The sequence below is a fragment of the Trichosurus vulpecula genome, chromosome 1 (assembly GCF_011100635.1).
Source record: "Trichosurus vulpecula isolate mTriVul1 chromosome 1, mTriVul1.pri, whole genome shotgun sequence".
Classification (NCBI taxonomy): Eukaryota; Metazoa; Chordata; class Mammalia; order Diprotodontia; family Phalangeridae; genus Trichosurus; species Trichosurus vulpecula.
In genome coordinates this window covers 365,878,017-365,897,931 of record NC_050573.1, presented here as the reverse complement: position 1 = coordinate 365,897,931, position 19,915 = coordinate 365,878,017, and the positions used below count along the sequence as shown (strand labels likewise).

The 19,915-nt window shown below is 35.0% G+C and overlaps 1 protein-coding gene across 1 annotated transcript; it reads left to right on the top strand.

The window, feature by feature from the left end:
* Window positions 1-9,699: 9,699 nt before the first annotated feature.
* LOC118851621 (eukaryotic translation initiation factor 5A-1-like) lies at window positions 9,700-10,179 on the top strand. Its single transcript, XM_036761165.1, has one exon. It carries the CDS (start codon window positions 9,715-9,717, stop codon window positions 10,177-10,179), a length of 465 nt encoding a protein of 154 aa, XP_036617060.1. The 5' UTR covers window positions 9,700-9,714.
* The last annotated feature ends 9,736 nt before the right edge of the window (window positions 10,180-19,915 follow it).

Here is a 19,915-nt window from a genome sequence, read left to right as displayed (position 1 = left end):
GGAAAGGAAGAGGGGGAAGGTGAGGGGGAATGAGTGAATCTTGCTCTCATTGCGTGTCAGTTGAGGAGGGAATAACATACACACTCTGTTGGGTGTCTTATTCCACAAGGAAGTAAGGAGAAGGGGATAAAAAAGGGGGGATGATAGAAGGCAGGGCTGATAGGGGCAGTAGGTAATCAAAACCAAACACTTTTGAAAAGGGACAGGGTCAAGAGAGAAAATTGAAAAAAGGGAGACAGGATAGGATGGAAGGAAATATAGTTAGCCTTTCACAACATGAAATGTTTTACATTATGATACGTGTGTGACCTATGTTGAATGTCTTATCTTCCTAGGGAGGGTGGGTGGGAAGGGAAGAGGGGAGAGAATTTGGAACTCAAAGTTTTAAAAGCAGATGCTCAAAAAAATGTTGTGTTTGCATGCAGCTGGGAAACAAGATAAAAGGGAAAGGGGCATAGAAATTTATCCTGCCCTACAAGAAAGTAAGGGGAAAGGGAATGGGGGGTAGTGGGGTGACAGAAGGGAGGGCTGACTGGGGAGCAAGGCAATCAGAATATATGCCATCTTGGAATGGGGGGAGGGTAGGTACGGGGAGAAAATTTGTAACTCAAAATCTTGTGGAAATCGTTATTGAAAATTAAAATATTAAATAAAAATTAGAAAATTAGAAAAAGAAGAGAAGTAGGTGATAAGGAGAATTACAGACAATTTTCCACTTATCCTGAGATGAGATGAGACAAAGATACATTTATTCTGTCTTTAACTCTTGCAAATCATGACATCTTCCTGATGTCATGGACCTCTTTGAGAATGAAGCACAAACAACAAACTGTGAGTAGTAATGGCTGCCCCAATGGGGACCCAACTGGCCAGTTTCAGTTGGGCAATGAAGTTCTTTCTTTCCTTCCTTCCCTTCTCTCCTTCCTCTCCTTCCTTTCACTCTGTCCACGTAGGGAATCATACTGTTACCTGCAGATGCTCTGCCCAAGAAATGTAAATTTTGATCACTGAAACCTGGCAAGATGTCTTGGGGGCTAGATTTCTCTTTTATGGAACATGGCTTAAACCCAAATTAGTCTGGCTTTCATTGATTGGCCAACAGTAGGTCGCAGCCCAAGCCTCACTTGGTCATTGTTTGGATTCTGGTGGATCAGAGTGAGTGTAAATAGCAATTGTTTCTTTTTTGGCCACGAACCTTGAGGGGCTTCCCTTCCCAGAGATGGAACTCTTTCTGGAGCTGTTAAAAGTTGATTAGGTACTGGGGCAGTAAGGAAGCCATGGAGGTGGAGCAGAAAGCAGGTTGGAACACAAGTGTGAATAGGACCATACGATTTTGAACTACATGGATACAGGAGGAAGGAGCAGGGAGCTCATAGTGAGTTTTGTTCAGCAAAAGTTATCACTTCAGGGAACTTCCTTCTCTTAGCAAGGGTCATGTCCTCCAGGAAAGGAAATCATTCATAGGAAAGAGTAACTAGCATTCAGGGTAAACAAATAGATTCAACTCTAGAGGCAAGGTATATTGCTTTTAGGATGGACAAGTGCTGAATGTAATGACATAGAGTAAGAATAGATACTGATACATAGGATATAATATCTTTCACCACACTACACCATCTTTATAAATTGAGATCTCATGGATTAAGACCCATTGGAAAAAAGCCATTAATTTTTTTAAAGCAATTCCCCACCAAACAATCAAATGTCAAAAATAACAACAGTAATAGAAAATGGAAAACTAGGTGTGCCCTATGAAAACATAAATAAGATAAATGAATACTTCTTAGAAAAAAAGTGCCATGAAAAATGCTATTAAAATCAAAAAGTTGGATGAAGGCGACAACACTAAGGACATAGGAGAGATTCTGAATGAAATATTACCTGGATAGAGATAACAAAAATCAATAAATTATTCAATTAATTAATGAGCTTTTAATAATAAATTAAATAATTGAATTAAATTGAGAGAGGTAATGAGCTCCCCAAAATTATAAGTCTTGAAGCTGGTGGTATGTTACAGAAGGAATTTATTTCACATATATGCTGGAGTAGAAAGGTACTGGGGATTCATGTTATTATCACTGTTTAGTCATCTCAGTCAAGTCTGACTTTTTGTGATCCCATTTGAGGTTTTCTTGGCAAAGATACTGGAGTGCCATTTCCTTCTCCAGGTCATTTTATAGATGAGGGTCACACAGCTAGTAAGCTTCTGAAGCCAGATTGGAACTCAGGAAGTTGGATCTTCCTGACTTCAGGCCTAGAACTCTATCTACTGTACCACCTAGCTGCCCTCTACTAGAGTTCATGACTACATTCAAGTTCCCTGATTCTATAAATAGAAAGATTTTGTTCTGTTCACTTGGTTTTACCGTTGTGAATTGTTTTGCGCCAAGAGGGGAAGCAGTATATTGACATCAGAGGCTGACCACTCTGCTTTCTTCCAAAAGGGGGCACCAGGTTAGAATTACATCTATCAACCTACCTAAATATTGTTTGTCCAGTGGAAATAATTTTAGCTGCTTTCCAGATTGCTATTCTTTAATGAAGAAGGAAGCAAACAAGGATTTATTAAGCATCTACTATACGTTCCAGACATCATACTAAAAGTTTTACAAATATTGTCACATTATATCCCCACTACAATCTTGGGAAGTAAGTGTAATTATGATTTCCATTTTACAGTTGAGATAATTGAGGCAGACAAAAGTTATGTGATTTGCCAAAGACATAGAGCTAGTAGGTATCTAAGGAATTCAGGTCTTCCTAAATGTAGGCCCAATGCTCTATCCACTGTGCTATCTAGATATTTTGAAGGAGGAGTGCTACAAGATACATACACAATTCTTCCCTACTTTACCACCAAATGCCAGTGTCTTAATGACCAAGTATAGCAAATCTTACATCATATGTTCCTCTTCTGTTTAGAGAGCATATATGATACTGGAGAAAATCTTCAGCAAATATATCTCTCCCTATTTGTATTCTCTAAAGAGCTGAAGTAGAGGATAATCCAAATGGCAACAAAATGGTTCACTGTGCAAATGACTAGGTTATAGAAACATCAGAAATGAAGAATTTTGCAAAAGAAAGGGTAGAAAGACTGTCTAGCAATGTGTAACATTAGAGAAAAAAGATGGGGAGGGTGGAAAAATTTTGGAAGCAGACAAGGAATAAAACCTTTTGATAAATACATAAATACAAATATATTATATATAAATACATGCATACATATATATATACACATACATACACAAATACAGATTCACATATACACACATACATCAATAGACCTCTCTGTCTCTCTAACCCCCTATCTATTTACGTACCTCAATAGAAACAAGGTAAGTTTCTCCATTTCCAAAAGAAATCAAAGAATGACAGGATATTCTAAAAATCAAAGGAACTCAAGATGCAACCCACATAGCACAGTGTTCATAGATGAACCTAATAATAAAAGATGGACTGACAAACAAAAGATGTAGACTACAATGGAATTAAATAATGACATTCTAGTTATTCAATGAGTAATAGAAAAAATAGAAATAATTAAAAACAATATGAGAGAATATACTAACATTTCTGTGAGGTGAGTAAAAGAGTTTTTAGAGTAAAAATTATATCACTCAAAATTGATATTAACAAAATTTAAAAAGGTTAATAAATTAAACATACAATTTAAAAGATATAAAAAGAAATAATCAAAGACAAAATAACTACAGAGCGAATTTTGAAAATTATGGGAGAACTGGGTAAAATAAAAGCAGTAATTTTAGAAATGCCACACAAAAGTAAAAGCTGGTTATTTGAAAAAGATGCAAAAATTGATATCATATCTTTATCCTACTTGATAAAAAGATAAAAATATTTTAACAAAGTAACAAAAAGATTAAATCATAAAAGATAAATGAAAATAATCATTATAACTTACTCTATAAAATTATTTGCTAGAAAAACTGAACATTTTAAAAAATATATTATATAGAAAAAAGATTAAGAGCAATTTAAAATAATATGAAATAAAAATTTTCAACCTTCCAATCTGACATATGAAATTGGAAATTCAATAAAGGTTGTGTTAAAGGAAAATATACTTGATCTGGACAGATTTAAGGTGACTTCTATTAAATTGTTAAAGAATTAATAACTATGGAGTGGTGGACCAGTGGAATAGGTTAGGTATGTAAGACACAGTAGTCAATGACTATAGTAATCTACTGTTTGATAAACAGAAAGACCCCAGATTATGGGATAAGAACTCAGCATTTGACAAAAATTGCTAGGAAAATTGGAAAAGAGGACAGCAGAAACTGGGAATAGACCAACATCTTACACTGTATATGAAAATGAAGTCAAGATAGGTACATGATTTAGATATAAAAGCTGATACTACAAGCAAACTAGAAGAGCAAGGGATAGTTTGCCTGTAAGATTTATGGAGAATGGAATAATTGATGACCAAACAAGAGATAGAGAACATTATTAAGTGCAAAATGAATAATTTTATTACATTAAATTGAAAAGATTTTGCACAAACAAAGCCAATGCAACCAAGATTAGGAGGGAAGCAGAAAATTGGGAAAGAATTTTTACAGCCAGTGTCTCTGGTAAAGGCCTCATTTCTAAACTATATAGAGAGAATTGAGTTAAATTCATAAGAGTAGAAGTCATTACCCATTTGATAAATGGTCAAAGAATATGAACAGGCAGTTTTGAGGTGAAGAAATTTAAGCTATCTATAGTCATATGAAAAAATGCTCTAAATCACTATTGATTAGAGAAATGCAAATCAAAAAGACTCTGAGGTACCACATCACACCTCTCAGATTGGCAAACATGACAAAGCAGAAAAATTATAAATGCTGGAGAAGATGTGGGAAAATTGGAACACTAATGCATTGTCAATGGAATTGTGAACTGATTCAACCATTCTCGAAAGCAATTTCGAACTATGGCCAAAGGGCTATAAAAATGTGCATACATTTTGATCCAGCGATACGACTTCTAGGGCTGTCTCTCGAAAAGATCATGAAAATGGGAAAAGGACCCACATGTATAAAAAATATTCATAGCTCTTTTTGTGGTGGCCAAGAATTGTAAATTGAGGGGATGCCCATCAATTGGGGAATGGCTGAACAAGTTGTGATATGTGAATGTAATGAAGTATTATTGTGCTATAAGAAACGATGAACAGGTGGACTTTAGGAAAACCTGGAAAAACTTATATGGACTGATACTGAGTGAAGTGAGCAGAACCAGGAGAACATTGTACACAGTAAAAGCCATATTATGTGATAACTGGCTTTGATAGACTTAGCCCTTCTCAGAAATGCAAGGACCTAAGACAACTCCGAAAGACTCCACATCCAGAGAAAGAGCTATGGAATCTGAATGCAGATTGAAGCATACTATTTGCTCTCTCTCTCTCTCTCTCTCTCTCTCTCTCTCTCTCTCTCTCATTTTATTTTATTTTGTTCTGTTTTCTTTAGCATGGTTCCTCCCATTCATTGTAATTCTTCTATACAACATGACTAATGTGAAAAGAAAAAAAATTAATAACTCTGGTACAGAAATTATTCCCAAAATTTAAGAAAGAAAATATTTATCAACCTATTTTTGGTGATAAAAATTATCTTGCAGGGCAGCTAGGTGACACAGTGAGTAGAGCACCAGCCCTGGAGTCAGGAGGACTTGAGGTCAAATCTGGCCTCAGACACTTGACACATGTACTAGCTATGTGACCTTGGGCAAGTCACTTAACCCCAATTTCCCTGTGAAAAAAACAAAAAAAAAATAAAAATTATCTTGCTACTTTCTCCATGGAGACATAAAAACAAAGACAATTTTAGACTAATATCCCTAATGAAGTGATACTATAATTTAAAATAAAGCCTTAGAAAGAAGAACACAACAACATAAAAGAAAAAAAAATATACATGATGATGAAGCAGAATTTATACCAGAGATTCAAGGGTGTATCCACCTTAAGGGGAAACAAAATCAGCATCCTAATTCATATTTTAAAAAATTCTAAGCTAGATATTTATTTCAATATATGTAAAAAATGCTCAATAAGTACAATGCACATTTTGACAAAATATTAAAAACTAAAGGTATGGATAAGTTTATATAGGAAAAGTTTAGCATCATTTGCTATAGGGAAATCACTAGAAGCTTTTCCAGTGAATTCAAGAGTAAAGCAAGGATGTCACCATATCTCACTACTATTTGACAATTCTAGAACTACTGGAAACACTTCTAGAGAGGCAGAGGGGCAGAGTGGATAGAGACTTGACCTTATTATCACAAAGATTTGGGTTCAAGTCCTGCCTGAGATACATGTGGGTTGTTCGATCCTGGGTAAATAACTTAATGTCTTTGAATTCTATACAATTTTCCAACAGTATAAGTAGCTACCAACCTGTTGTGATAGAGGGAGTTTCCTCACCAGGGAATCTGCTGTACCAGTGAAATCAGAAATCTAGTGCCCCTTTTGAAATTCCTAGAAATATTAGCCATAAAGAAAAATAGAAGAAAGAAGTAAAAGGCATAAAAGTCAGTACAAAAGGTGGGAGGTGGTTGTGGTGGAACTATTTGCTGATGACAAAATGGTTTACTTAGAAAAACCCCAGGAAATCAATGAAGAACCAAATTAAGACTATTAATAACTTTAGTAAAAGTGTTGATGCATAATCTACAAAAATAATCAACATTGTTTTTATAGCAGTAACAAAGTCCAGGAGGAAATAATAAAAAGGGAAATACCATTCACATTAGCTCCAAAATCTAAAACAAAAAAAAAAAAAACACCTGAGAGTTTGTCTGCCAAGACACACTCAAAAAATACAATTACAAAATCACTGTTTATAGAAATAAAGGGAGACTTAAGCAGCTAGAATCATAATAACTGCTCATGGTTGGATCATGTCAATATAATAAAACCATTATACAAAGTTAATTTGAAATTTTAGTACTATACCCATAATGAAACCAAGGGGTTACTTTATGAAGCTAGGAAAAATAATAACAAAATTCATTTGTGGACACAAATGATCTACAATCTCAAAGGAAATAATAAAAACAAGTTGGAAAGAAGAGGGAATAGTACTTCCACATCTCAAATTATATTATAAAGTAATAATTGTCAAAACAATTTGGTACTAGTTAAAAAATAGAAATGTAGATCAGTGGAATTGACAAGATAAGCAACTTTTTTTTAAAAAATGGACTCTCTAGCCCAGTAATTGATAAACTCAGGAATATAAACTATTTGTGGAGGGATTCACTATTTGATAAGAACTGTGAAAACTAGAATACCAAGGCAATAAGATTGAGTAGGGCAAGACGGTGGTATTCTAAAATACAAGAGTCCAGATGGGCTTCAAGTACTATAGCATGTTTAGAAATGCACAATGCTGGAATGAATTGTTTTAAAAAATAACTTCTAGCTTCTCCCATCCAACCTAGGAGTGCCCAAAAGGAACCAGAATGATTCTTACAAGGCAGACAAGTCAGAGCAGATAGAGGAAAAGTGCAGAGGGCAGAGCTCAGAACATAAGCAGCCCATGTAAGTTTAGGGTGGGTGCAGTCCTCTTTCTGAACCCATCAGCACCAGCACCAAAGACCAGCCTGATGCTTCCCATATGCTACAGCCTCAACCACAGGAGCTTAGATGAAGAGAAATGCCAAACAAGTTAAGTAAGGCACAGAATGGGAGTCCAATCCCAACTTTCCCCTTAAGCCTTTTACTTCAGGATACTAACCGGAGCAAGCAGCCTACATTCCAAGGTGTAGCATGCACTCTCTGCCTGAACCCAAGTACCCAAGCACAATATGGAGCTTACCTAAAGCAAAAACACAGGCTGCAGGACCCCAACTAGAGAGAATAGTTTTAGGAGGTGGGGATGAGGAGGAGATTGAATGTGACACTGGTGGCCTAAGTACAGTGGGAGGAGAAAAGCTATAGGAAAAATCCACCCCAAGCAGAAAGTAAAATCTATGGAAAGGGACCAGCATAGGAGTAGTTCCCCAGCTCAACATCTAGGGGAAGGATTCCAGACACAACCTAAATTTAGGGGAAAATCCCAAAGGCCTGAGGCAATAAAGGGTCCCAGAGGAGAGCAGATCCTGTTCATACCACTCAGTTGCAGAGTTTGATGGAAACACTAGAACACCCCTATTTCCCCAATGTAGATAACAAAGCAAAATAAAAAGACTAGGGAGAAAAGAATGTCAAGGAAAACTGACAACTTAGAATAGATGGTACATTTGAGAAGGGAATGCCCTGAAAATAAGAAAGGGACAAACTAAAAGTGATCCGATAATTCAGTAAAAATACTTAAAAGATTGAATAAAATAGAAGAAAATGTTAGAAATATAGAATTAAAAAAGATACCTAAAAACAGGTGGAGAAATCATCTAAGGAATTTCAGAATTTCTGAAAACTATGATAAAATAAGTCTGGATATCATATTTCAGGAACTTATATATGAAAACTACAAAGAACTCTTAGAACCAGAAGGCAAAATGAAAAGAGGGTGTAAAATCCACTAGTCACTTCCACAAACAAATTTTAAAATGAAAACTCCCATCAACATCAGAGCAAAATACAGAGCTTCCAGGACAAAGAAAAAACACAAGTAGACAAAAAGGAGTTCAAATCCCAAGGAGCTTCACTAACAATCATGCTAAGACTTAGCAGCTGCCACAATAAAGGAGATGATATCTTAGATGAGGTCACAAATAGCAAAATAAAAAGATTTACAACATTATATACCCTATCCAGGAAAATGAAATATTGTCCTGTAGGGGTGGTGGACAGAGTGTGGAGATGATGGGAAATGAAACTTTAAAAGAATAAAAGATTTTCAGGCATTCCTTATGAAAACATTTTGAAATGGTAGTGTTTCTAAGAGAAACATAGAAATATAAAGATATTTGTTTAATTGAAGGTGAATATATGTAGATGGATTGTTTATATGTTTTAGCAGGATAAGGAATAAATGTCTTCTCAGATTCTAAATATCTTTAAAGGCCATGAAGTTTAAGATGACAAAATGTATAGGGTTTGTTTTGTTCTGTCAGGAGGATTATTCTAAGAATGAAAGGAGAAATAAGGGGAGGCGTATTACTATTGCAAATCAGAGGTATACAGGATGAGCATATAGACATGTAGGAAGACATGGGTGGAGGGGTGTGGAGTAGAATACACATACCATCAACCTCACTTTCATCTGAATTGAATGAAAGAAGATGGAATATCATTGCACATCAAGACACACACACACGCGCATGCGTGCACACACACACACATGTCTGAATAGAAAAACATGAGTAAATAGGAGGGGATAGTGGTGAAAAGAGGGGTAGAGAGATGTAAAAAGACAGGCATCATAGGTAAGTAAATAGTCATAAACAAAACAAGACAAAACCTCATATGTTGGTAGGAAACGATAAAGAGGGGATGAATAGGAAGGAAAAAATTTAATAACTTCAGAATTAGAGTGGAGTGAAGGCAAAGGAATTACTGCAAAAAAGAGTAAATGGTTTGCTTCATTTATAAGATAGAAAATCACATTTCTACCACATTCTTATTATTTGCAAAGAGGGAAATGAGAGCAAAAAAAAGGGAAAGGTAAAAAAAGAACATTGGGCGGGGGGGGGGGGGGGGGGCTCCACTCGGTACGTTCACACGAGTTGGAATAGAAGTCTCTCAAAATGGCAGATGACCTGGACTTCAAGATGGGGGATGCAGGGGCATCAGCTACCTTTCCCATGCAGTGCTCTGCCTTGCACAAGAATGGCTTTGCGGTGCTCAAAGGCCTGCTCTGTAATATAGTTGACATGTCCACTTCCAAGACTGGAAAGCATGGCCATGCCAAGGTTCATCTGGTTGGTATCGATACCTTTACTGAGAAGAAATGTGAAGATATCTGCCCTTCAACCCACAACATGGATGTGCCCAATATCAAGAGAAATGATTTCCAGCTGATTGGGATTCAGGATGGCTACCTGTCACTGCTCCAGGATGGTGGGGAGGTAAGGGAGGACCTTCGTTTACCTGAGAGTGACCTTGGCAAGGAGATAGAGCAGAAATATGATTGTGGAGAAGAGATCCTGATAGCGGTGCTATCAGTCATGACAGAGGAAGCAGCTGTTGCAATCAAGGCCATGGCAAAGTAACTGGCCCACAGGGGGGTGGTGGTTGCAGCAGCAGCAACAATTGGCACCTGAAGAGGCCTTCCCTCTCCTCCCCAGCCTGGTCAGGCTTTGGCCCCACCCTGATTGGACGCCTACTCTATTTCTTTGATGTTTTCTTTTTTCTCTCAATCCGGGGAGCTCCCCCCACCCCCACCCCTTTAGTCAAGCCCTATCTCCCCCAACCCCTTGGACAAGATGGAGGCAGGGCCTTGGTAAAATTGCCCCCTTCTCTCCCCCACCTCACACTACAGCCCTGCTGGGGGAGAGGGGATGGGGGCTCCTTGAGATTTAGTTTTTTTCTTTTTTATTATTCAATCTCAAAGCAGAAAGCTGTGGATTCTGGATTCTGGCAAAAATCTTCTTCCCCCTCTCCCTACCTATCCTGTCTGGCCCCCTGGTTCCATATACCTCACCTAGCACCAATCTCTCCTCCAACGGGGGACCAGACCCCCCCAACCCGCATCTGACTGTGTCTTTCCCCAAATCTCCTTAGTGGAAGAAGGGACAGGAGCAGGGAGGGGCTCTGTTCCCCTCCTCAGGCATCCAGGAGGGCCCCTAGCACCCATGGGACCTACCCCTCCTTGAGGTTTTCTCCCTGACACATTTGTTAAAAATCAAACCTGAATAAAGCTACAAGTTTAATATTTAAAAAAGGACATTGAAGAATACACAAGTAACAATCATTACAGTTGAATATGAATGGATTACTTCACCCATAAAATGGAAAAAGATGGAAAAGTGGATTGGAAAGCAGAATTATACAATATGTTGTTGTGTTTTAAACACATTTAAAGCATAAAGATTTATACAGAGCTAGAATAAACCCTTTATATTGATGAACTCAAAAAAGGAATATGAATCATAATTCAGAAAGGCTGTGTATATATGGACATGATAAAAAGATAAACATGGAAATTACATTATGATTAAAAGTGTCGTAGATAAGTCAGTGTCAATAATGCATATTCTCTCTCTGTCTCTGTCTCTGTCTCTGTCTCTCTCTCTCTCTCACACACACACACACCTAATTACATAGCATCTAAATGCTCAAATGAAAATTTAACTGAAATAGAGTGAGAAATAGATAGTAAAACTACAGTAGTGGGAGATATTAATGTGCCTCTTTCTTATCTAGACACATCTAAGCAAAAGATGAACAAGAAAGAATGTAAGTACCTAAATTGAACTTCAGAATTTTTTTAAGTGATAACTTTCTTGAAATTACTGAATTGAATAGAAATAAATTTACATGTCTCTCATCAGTACATGGCATCATTATAAAAATTGACTATGTATTGGTGTATAAAGGCTTCATGCAAATATGTAGAAAAGCAAAAGGACTAAATGAATTATTTGTTGATTAGAAATATATATATATATATACACATATATTTGATGAAGTATCCTTAAAGAATTAAAAATAAGGGACTAAATAGCATAAATTTTAAAGAATAAAAAGTGTATTTAAATGATAGAAAATAGTCTCAAAGAAAATTACAATAATGAGATAATTACACCAAAACTTATGGGCTATAGCTGAAATGGTTGTGAGGGAGTTTTAAATGCTTTCATTTGCAAAAGAGAGAAGGAATAATTTAATTAATTGTGCATGCAATTAAAAAAAAAGCTTGAACAACAAATTAAAACCTCCAACTAAATAGCAAAATAGAAAATAAAGAATAAATTAATATAAAAAATTAAGCAAAAATACCACTGAGTTGATAAATAAATATAGGGATGGGGGGGGGAACCTGATAAAATAAATTAACAGTTTATTTTTTAAAGGGAGAATAAAAAATTGTATGTATCAACAAAAATAGAATTCATAACAGTGGAAGATACACATTCAGATTTTAAAAAAAAAGAACAAACTATTTAAATACCCAATTAAAGAAAAATAAATGGAAGAAACCAAAAATAACTCTCAAAGAGTAGGAAAGCGAGGACCAGATGCATTTAGAGATGAATTCTATCAAAGACTAAAAGAACAATTAATTCCAATATTACTTAAACATTTTGCAATAATCAGAAAATAAAACTCCCTTTAAATCATTTTCTTTGAAACAAATTTGACCTTGATATCTAAGACAGGGAGAGAAAAAGTAGAGGAAAAAAACTGCAGACTAATAACAATGAACACTGATAAAAATTTTTTTTTACTAAGCTTTTATTGATACTTTCTGTTCCTTACATCACCATAGTATTCCATTTATCCCTAGCCCCTTTCCTCCCTGACAACCATGACATATGATAAATAGTACTTTTTTCAGAGGAAAAAAAGTTGGTACAACTTTTTGATACACTGAAAAAGTCAGAAAACAAGAAATGTGCAACATCTGTGCGGCATCAACCTCCATGAACAGGTAGGTTGGGAGATGTTTTCTTACACGTCTTCATTCCAGTACCACTTGATCTTCAGAATTTTTTTTTTCATTCACTTTTGATTTTTGGTGGGTAATGTTTCTTTCTATTTACATTGTTGTAATTAGTATCTATATTGTTTTCTTGGCTCTGCTTACTTCACTTTGTGAAGCAAAAGTTTTAAATTTTGCATCAAAGCTGAAATAAAGATACTTTTATATCAGTTCATAGAGATCTTTCAGGTTTTTTTCTTTAATTGTCCATTTCATAATTTCTTGTGTCACAATAATATTCAATTACTTTCACATAGGTCAATTTCTTTAGTCATTCATGTTTAGGAGGATATTCCTTTAGTTTCTAACTTTGGCTACCAAGAAAATAACTTCTACAAATATTTTTGTATGTAGAGGTACTCTTCCTCTTTGATTTCTTTGGAGTATAGACCTAGTAGTGATGTGACTAGGTCAAAAGACTAGGCCTGACACTCCAGATACATAGAGAATTATGACAAATTAAAAAAAAAGACTAAGAGTCATTCTACAGTCAGTAAGTGATCAAAAGATATGGACAAATAATTCTCAGAACTATTGCAAACCTTTAATGCAAAAATATTATTTCAATTCAATAACAATAAAAGAAATCCAAAATAAAATTAGTCTGAGGTTCCATCCCACACCTAGAAAATTTTCAAAAATACAAGAGATGGAAATGGTTAACATTAGAGGGATTATGGACAGAAAGATAGACTTCCATATAGATGGAGAGTTCTGAACTGGAAAACAATTTAGAATCATTTGAAAAAAAGGAGATTTGTATCGCTCTATACTTTAACCAAGATTTCTCAATATCAGATATTCATATATAAAAATTCACAATATTAATAGCAATATTAATAACATCAATTTTGTGGTAGTAAAGAACTGGAACCAATGTTGAGGTTCATCAGTTCTGGGAATGGCTAAAGAATTGTGATATGTGAATGTGATGTGATGTAATGTTATTCTGTAGTAAGAAATGTCAAATACCAGGAATTGAAAGAAAGATGAGAAGACTTCTATGAACTAAAGTTGAGTGAAGTCAGCAGAATAAGGGAAACATTATACTCTATGCATGCATAAATGTAAACAAAAAGAGCAATAAAATTAAACATGATATTGTAATTATAATTATAAACAATGGTCCAAGAGAAAAGAAGAAATGCGCCTTCTTCATTATGTAAAATATTGTATATACTCTCAGATACAGATATACTTTATTCCCCTTTTAAAAAAAATAGCTGCTTTGCTGTGCAGGAAATATAAGAAGAGATATTTGGAAATGATTTTCATGTAAAAATATCATAAAAAAGAAAAATAAATCAAAGTTAATTAATAAGTTAATTTTCTATAGAACTACATCTGCCCCATTAGACTATTGCCCCATTTCTTCATCAGAATGTTTTGGTCCTTGTGATCTTGCTGTTAAAAGCTTTCTAATCCTATCAGGTTAGTCTTTAGACTGATATTTTATTTCATCTTTCTGTAGGTTGGTGGAGGTAGATGGGAATAAAGAAAGCAGTGAAATGCTCTAAGTTCAGAAAGTGCTTTGCATGGTTCTAAGAAAGGAGGTAAGGCATAAGAGCAAGGCAGTCATTATCCTTTGAGTTATCAATCAGTTGATAGCCTATGTTAGGATTAAGAAATGTCTGTAAACACATGATGTTCTTTGCTTTTCTACACTGTGTTTAGTTTTTCCCTCAAGAACTAAGGGTAGTACATGTTATCTAGTACCAATCTCAAATGATTTAAGGAAAGAATAGATTTGTCCAACCTGACACCAGAAGAACTAGGATGATCAGAGACCCCCTGAACCTGAGCTGTTGTGTGTTCAGAGATACATATAGATTTAATTTACAGAAAGATCTGAGTTCAATGGCCCTACTGAAGAGTGGAAAACCCAGGAAAACAGGATTGGGTATCATTCAATTGCAACTTTGAAATTACTATTCCACAGCCCTACCTTTGTTATTTAACCCATTATTATCCCTATTAAGAAAAGGTGGGTGAAAAAGCACTGTATTAGTAAGTGTTAGGTTTGGTAGGGTTAAAATTCTGAGTCAAGCTACAAATTTCATTGTAGTTCCACACCCTTATTAAAGTTTGAACATTCTAAAAAAGTAAAAATTCTGAATGTTAAATAATAAATTCAGTTTTATATAAAAGTATATTTTTGTAACTTGAACAACTTTTAAAAAGCATTGTGTTACCTGTTTTAATGACTAGATAAGAATATCAGAATATCTAATAATAGAATCCTTTGTACTAAATTTTCTTTTTATGAAGTTCTTTAGACTGTTTGAGGTCTATCGATACAATACAACAAAGTGTATTAAATTCTTACTATGCACAAAGCATTATGTTCAGAACATACTCTGATGGGTCTTTCTGATACTTCACCCCTTTTCATCTTTGATTGTCCCTGTTCTTGTTTTCAGATACTTCCTCCAAAGGGAAACCCACCTAAATAACTTCATTTTCCCCACATAGTATTTGATCTGTCCATCTATTTTTTCTGATGATAAATGGCCAGCGCACCTCCCTTTTCAGGCATGAATATCAATCAAATCCATTAAACTTTTGAATTGGTCTAGATTTCAAGACATCACCATTGGGAAGAATAAAGAAAGAACAACAGAACAGAATGCTTTCTGGAAAGATCTTTATACTTCACCATTTTTGCTACTCTCTTTCTTAGGCTCTTCTTCCTAATGTCTCTAATTTGGAGAGTTTTTCAGAGTACTAGAGTCAAAGGACATGAATTGAAATCAAAGCTCATCTAATTACAACACTTCTCACACTTAAGTTATTGTTGGTAGCTTGCTTCAGCCTACTTCCACCCACCATCCAGCTTTTCAATGTCTTTTGGGTATCTTGCAATTCTCCAAGATCATGTTGTTTCATGAGTCATAGCCATTTAAGCTGTTAGAAGAATATTCATGCAAAAGAGATTAATTTTCACAGTAGAAAACAGTTTAGAGTAATTTAAAACACTGTGAAATTCCCCCAAGTGTTTGTCCATACTCATATCATAGTCTAGACAATATCCATTTTGTATCCACTTTGTTTTTCCAGTGTGGATGGTTAGACCAATTTCTTCAACCCATAGGATAATTGAACAAAAGTATCTCTGCAGTCCTAGCTGTCATAAGCTATTATATTATTTTAATCATACAATATCACTTCTTATATGAAAAAAGACTTCAAGGCTACTTTTTACTGAGTTAAAAGTTCTTCTTTTAAAAAACAAGAAATAAAATGTAGGAATATTTTAGATTGACTCTAGTGCCCAGTCAGATACATGGATTGTTATTTAAAAGACAAAACAAAACAAAATAAAAACAACTCTGCAAAATTTTACTTGTTGACTGCTCACAGTTCAAGGATATTGTGTGTGCATGTATGAATGCATACTTATGTGTGCAAGAAACAAAAGAGGTCTCTGTTGGCCATCAATCTGTTCTAGCAGAGCAGTTTCTCAGTTTTGAAGCGGTTTTGATGCACTTATTATAGTTTTGTACGTCTATGAAGATAGCCCTAAAAAAATCTGCTATACTGTCTTTCTTTATCCTTTCTGCCACTTTTGTTACTCTCTTGAGCTCTTTTCCCTAATCTCTCAATTGTTAAGAGTTTTCCAGAGTGCTAGAGTCAAAGGAAATGAATTCAAATCCAAGCTCATCTAATTATCTTTTGGACCCTAAGAGAACTGGGCTGGCAGGAGCAACACGCATGTCTATTAATGATAAGACTGCAGTTCCAGATGTTAGAGTTATAGTAGAACTTATGGGTAGATGTTATGAAGAGGTAGAGTATAAAAATCTTTTCAGAAACTGTTCTGTTGTTTCGCCATTCTGAAAGAGGACCAATGGCCTCAAGTGGGTGATGTCTTGAAATCTAAAACAACTAAAAAGTGGAAAGGATTACCCTAGAAGGGAGTGAATTCCCTGACTCTTGACATATTTGGTTATAGGTTAAATAGGCATAGCTAAGCATTCTCACCCTCAAGATGGTCCTTTCAAGAATGAAGGCTCAACAACAACAAGACCAAATACTTTCTGTTCAGTCTTAACTATCTCTGTCCTTTTTCCTTAAGCAGGTATCTCACTGTTCATTCCCAGATACTCCATGGGCTCTCCAGAGAAGGAATTGTGATGGATCGCTTTCCTTCTTTGTCAAAGACAAAACATTTTCTCTTTCTTTCCACTCCTGTCTCTTAGCATCTGATAGTGGCAAATGAGGATTTAGAAATTTCATTCGCTCACAGAATATTAAATATCTACCACCATGTTTGGTTCTTAGGAGGACACCTAAGATGAATAGATCATGAGTCCCAGATATACAGAATCTGCAGCTTAAGATCAGGAAGAAGGTAGTCAAGGTTGGAGGAAGAAATCCAGTTGTTTTATTTTTTTTAATTGTTTTTTTTTCCTATCCTAGTCTTTGAATATGTGAAGTTAGGACTGTGCATGTGAAAATAGATGAAAATTCTTTATTATCATACTCTACGTACTTATTTTGTTTAATTTAGCAGGTATGTAATAAGTGTCTTACATTAATCAATTCATAAGAATTTATTAAACACCTACTAGGTTCTTGGACATAGGCACAAAGAATGAAACAATTTCTACTTTCAGAGAACTTATATGATAAATTGAATTGAATATATATATATGTATATATATATATATATATATATATGTCATAGTCTAATCTATTGTGGACTAGAAAATCATAAAAAGAAAACTGACAGAACTGTGTGTAAAATAAGAGCAAATAAGTTCTGTTGGAGAACTTCAGAAATTCTATTAGTAAAATGCAAGAGTTTTAATGCAGGGCCTTTGTGATATTTCTTGTAGTTTTTCGGTCATTTAATATCATTTCTTTCAAGATTCTCAGCTATCAGCTATATCTCAGCTACTTGACTACATTAGTATGGGCTAAAAAGTTTTGTTCACCTCCAAGGTCACAAGAGAAAATTTCGAATATGTATTTTCAACCATCTTTTTATGATATTGTACTGTAAACTTACCATGTTAGGGCTGCGTATCCATGGATGGGGAGGTTGTCTTTCCCCCAAAACTCTAGCATAATTAACATTATTTAAGAATAATAACTTCTCTTGAAAGTAATCCCATGAACTCATTCACTAGGTAAGTAAATCAAGTGTAGGTAAAATAGTAGAATGTTGATATCTGATAGATTAAAGTAAGAGATTCAAAAGTATAGTCAAGTATTTCCTGAAGCAAAGTGAGAGACCCTTCTGGTTCAATGAATCTTACTTTTAAAATGAGACAAGACAAGATAAATCAGCCGAGAGGGTCCTGCAGGCATGAGATTTCATACTAGTTTCATTATTGCTGGCGTGTTAGTTTAGCACTTGGCTCTTCAGGCTTGTCAGGGACAGAATACTGAGCTGGCACCAAACAAATACATACACTTTATTAAATGTAATTAACTAAACAGATGAGATATAGAATGAGTGAAGATAAATAAAGAAAAAAAAGTTCATTAAACCAAGAAATAATAGTCTTCTTCCCTGAAGTGTCTCCCCACTCCTGCCCATCCTCTGACAAAATTGATCTTCCTAAAGCACAGGTCTGATCATATTTCCCCCATCCCCAGCTCCTATTCAGTAAACTCCAGTGGCTCCCTATTATCTCAGGATCAAATATACAATCATCTGTTGGCTTTTAAAGCCGTCCTTAACCTAGCCCCTTCCTACTTTTCTAGTCTTCTTATACATTACTAACTTCCACATAATCTGCCAGTCAGTGACACTAAGGTTCCTTTCTATTCCTCAAACAAAATATTCATCTCTTGACTTGGGGCATTTTTCCTCACTATCACCCATGCCTGGAATTCTCTCCTTTCTCTTCTCTGTCTTCTGGCTTCCTTCAAATCCCAGCTAAAATGCTATCCAAGAAGCTTTTCCTGATCCCCTTAATGCTAGTGCCTTCCCTCAGGGATTATTTCCAATTTATCCTGCCCATATTTTGTTTGCATGTTATTTCCTTCTTTAGATGGTGAGCGCCTTGAGAATAGGAACATTTATTTTTAGCCTTTCTTTGTATCTCCACAGTTTAACCTGCCTTAATACAAACTTGCTGACTGATTATTATATTGAAATTTACAGGGGTATTTGTATTAGTGAGGGCTAGTTATCTAGGTGATAGATGATTAATAAATGACAAGTAGATATAGATATATAGTAGAGAAATAAACTCATATACAAATAGACTTATAGATGATAGGTTGCTCCAAATCAATCATTATCTGGCAAATAGCTTCCATAAAAATCTTCCTCCAAAGCTTCATTGTGACATCGAAGTAGTCAATGTTTCTTGAAGTTCATGATAGGGAAACTCAAGTTCTAGCAAGTAATAAAAACCAAGGAAAGGCTAGATTGTAATATTGAGTACGGTCTGTATTGTTGGAACATGAAGATCACTTCAATTTCTGTGCTAACACCCACTACCTAGGAATATTTTATTTTTCCAATTATATGTAAAAACAATTTTAACATTCCTTTCTTTTAATTTTCAAATTCTCTCTCTCCATCCCTCTTCCTGCCCCATTCCTTGAGAATACAATCAACTTGATATAGGTTATATATGTGCAGGCATGCAGAACATATTTCCATATTAGTCATATTGTGAACAAAAACACAAACCAATAAAATTTAAAAAAGAAAAAGACAGAAAGTTTAAAAGAGTATGCTTTGATCTCAGTATTGCTGAGAATTGTTAAATCATTCAGAGTTGATAATCGTACAATACCGCTGTTACAGTGTACAATGTTTTCCTGCTTCTGCTCACTCACTTAGGATCGGTACAAGTAAGTCATTCCATTTTTTCTGAAAACATCTTCTCATCATTTCTTATAAACACATTAATATTCATTCAAAATCATATATCACAAATTTTCCAGTCATTCCCCAATTGATAAGCATCCCTTTAATTTCTACTTTTCCACTACAAAGAAACTGCTATAAATATTCCTTGTACATATGAGTTATTTTTTTTTTATGTCTTTGGGAAATTGTCCTAGTAGAGGTATTACTAGGTCAGAGGATATACAGTTTTATAATCCTTTGGACATAATTCCAAATTGCTCAACAGAATCGTTCAATCAGTTTACAACTCTACCAAAAGCACTTTAATCTACCAATTTTCCCAATACTCTCTAAAATATTTTTTCTTTTTCTGCCATGTTAGCCAATCTGATAGATGTGAAGTGGTACCTCTGACTTCTTTTAATTTACGTCTTTCTAATCAATAGTGATTTAGAGTATTTTTTTCATATGACTATGGATAGCTTTGATT

What these genes read in the sequence shown, in the direction of transcription:
- LOC118851621 (XM_036761165.1), top strand. Translation starts at nt 9,715, where the DNA reads ATGGCAGATGACCTGGACTTCAAGATGGGGGATGCAGGGGCATCAGCT.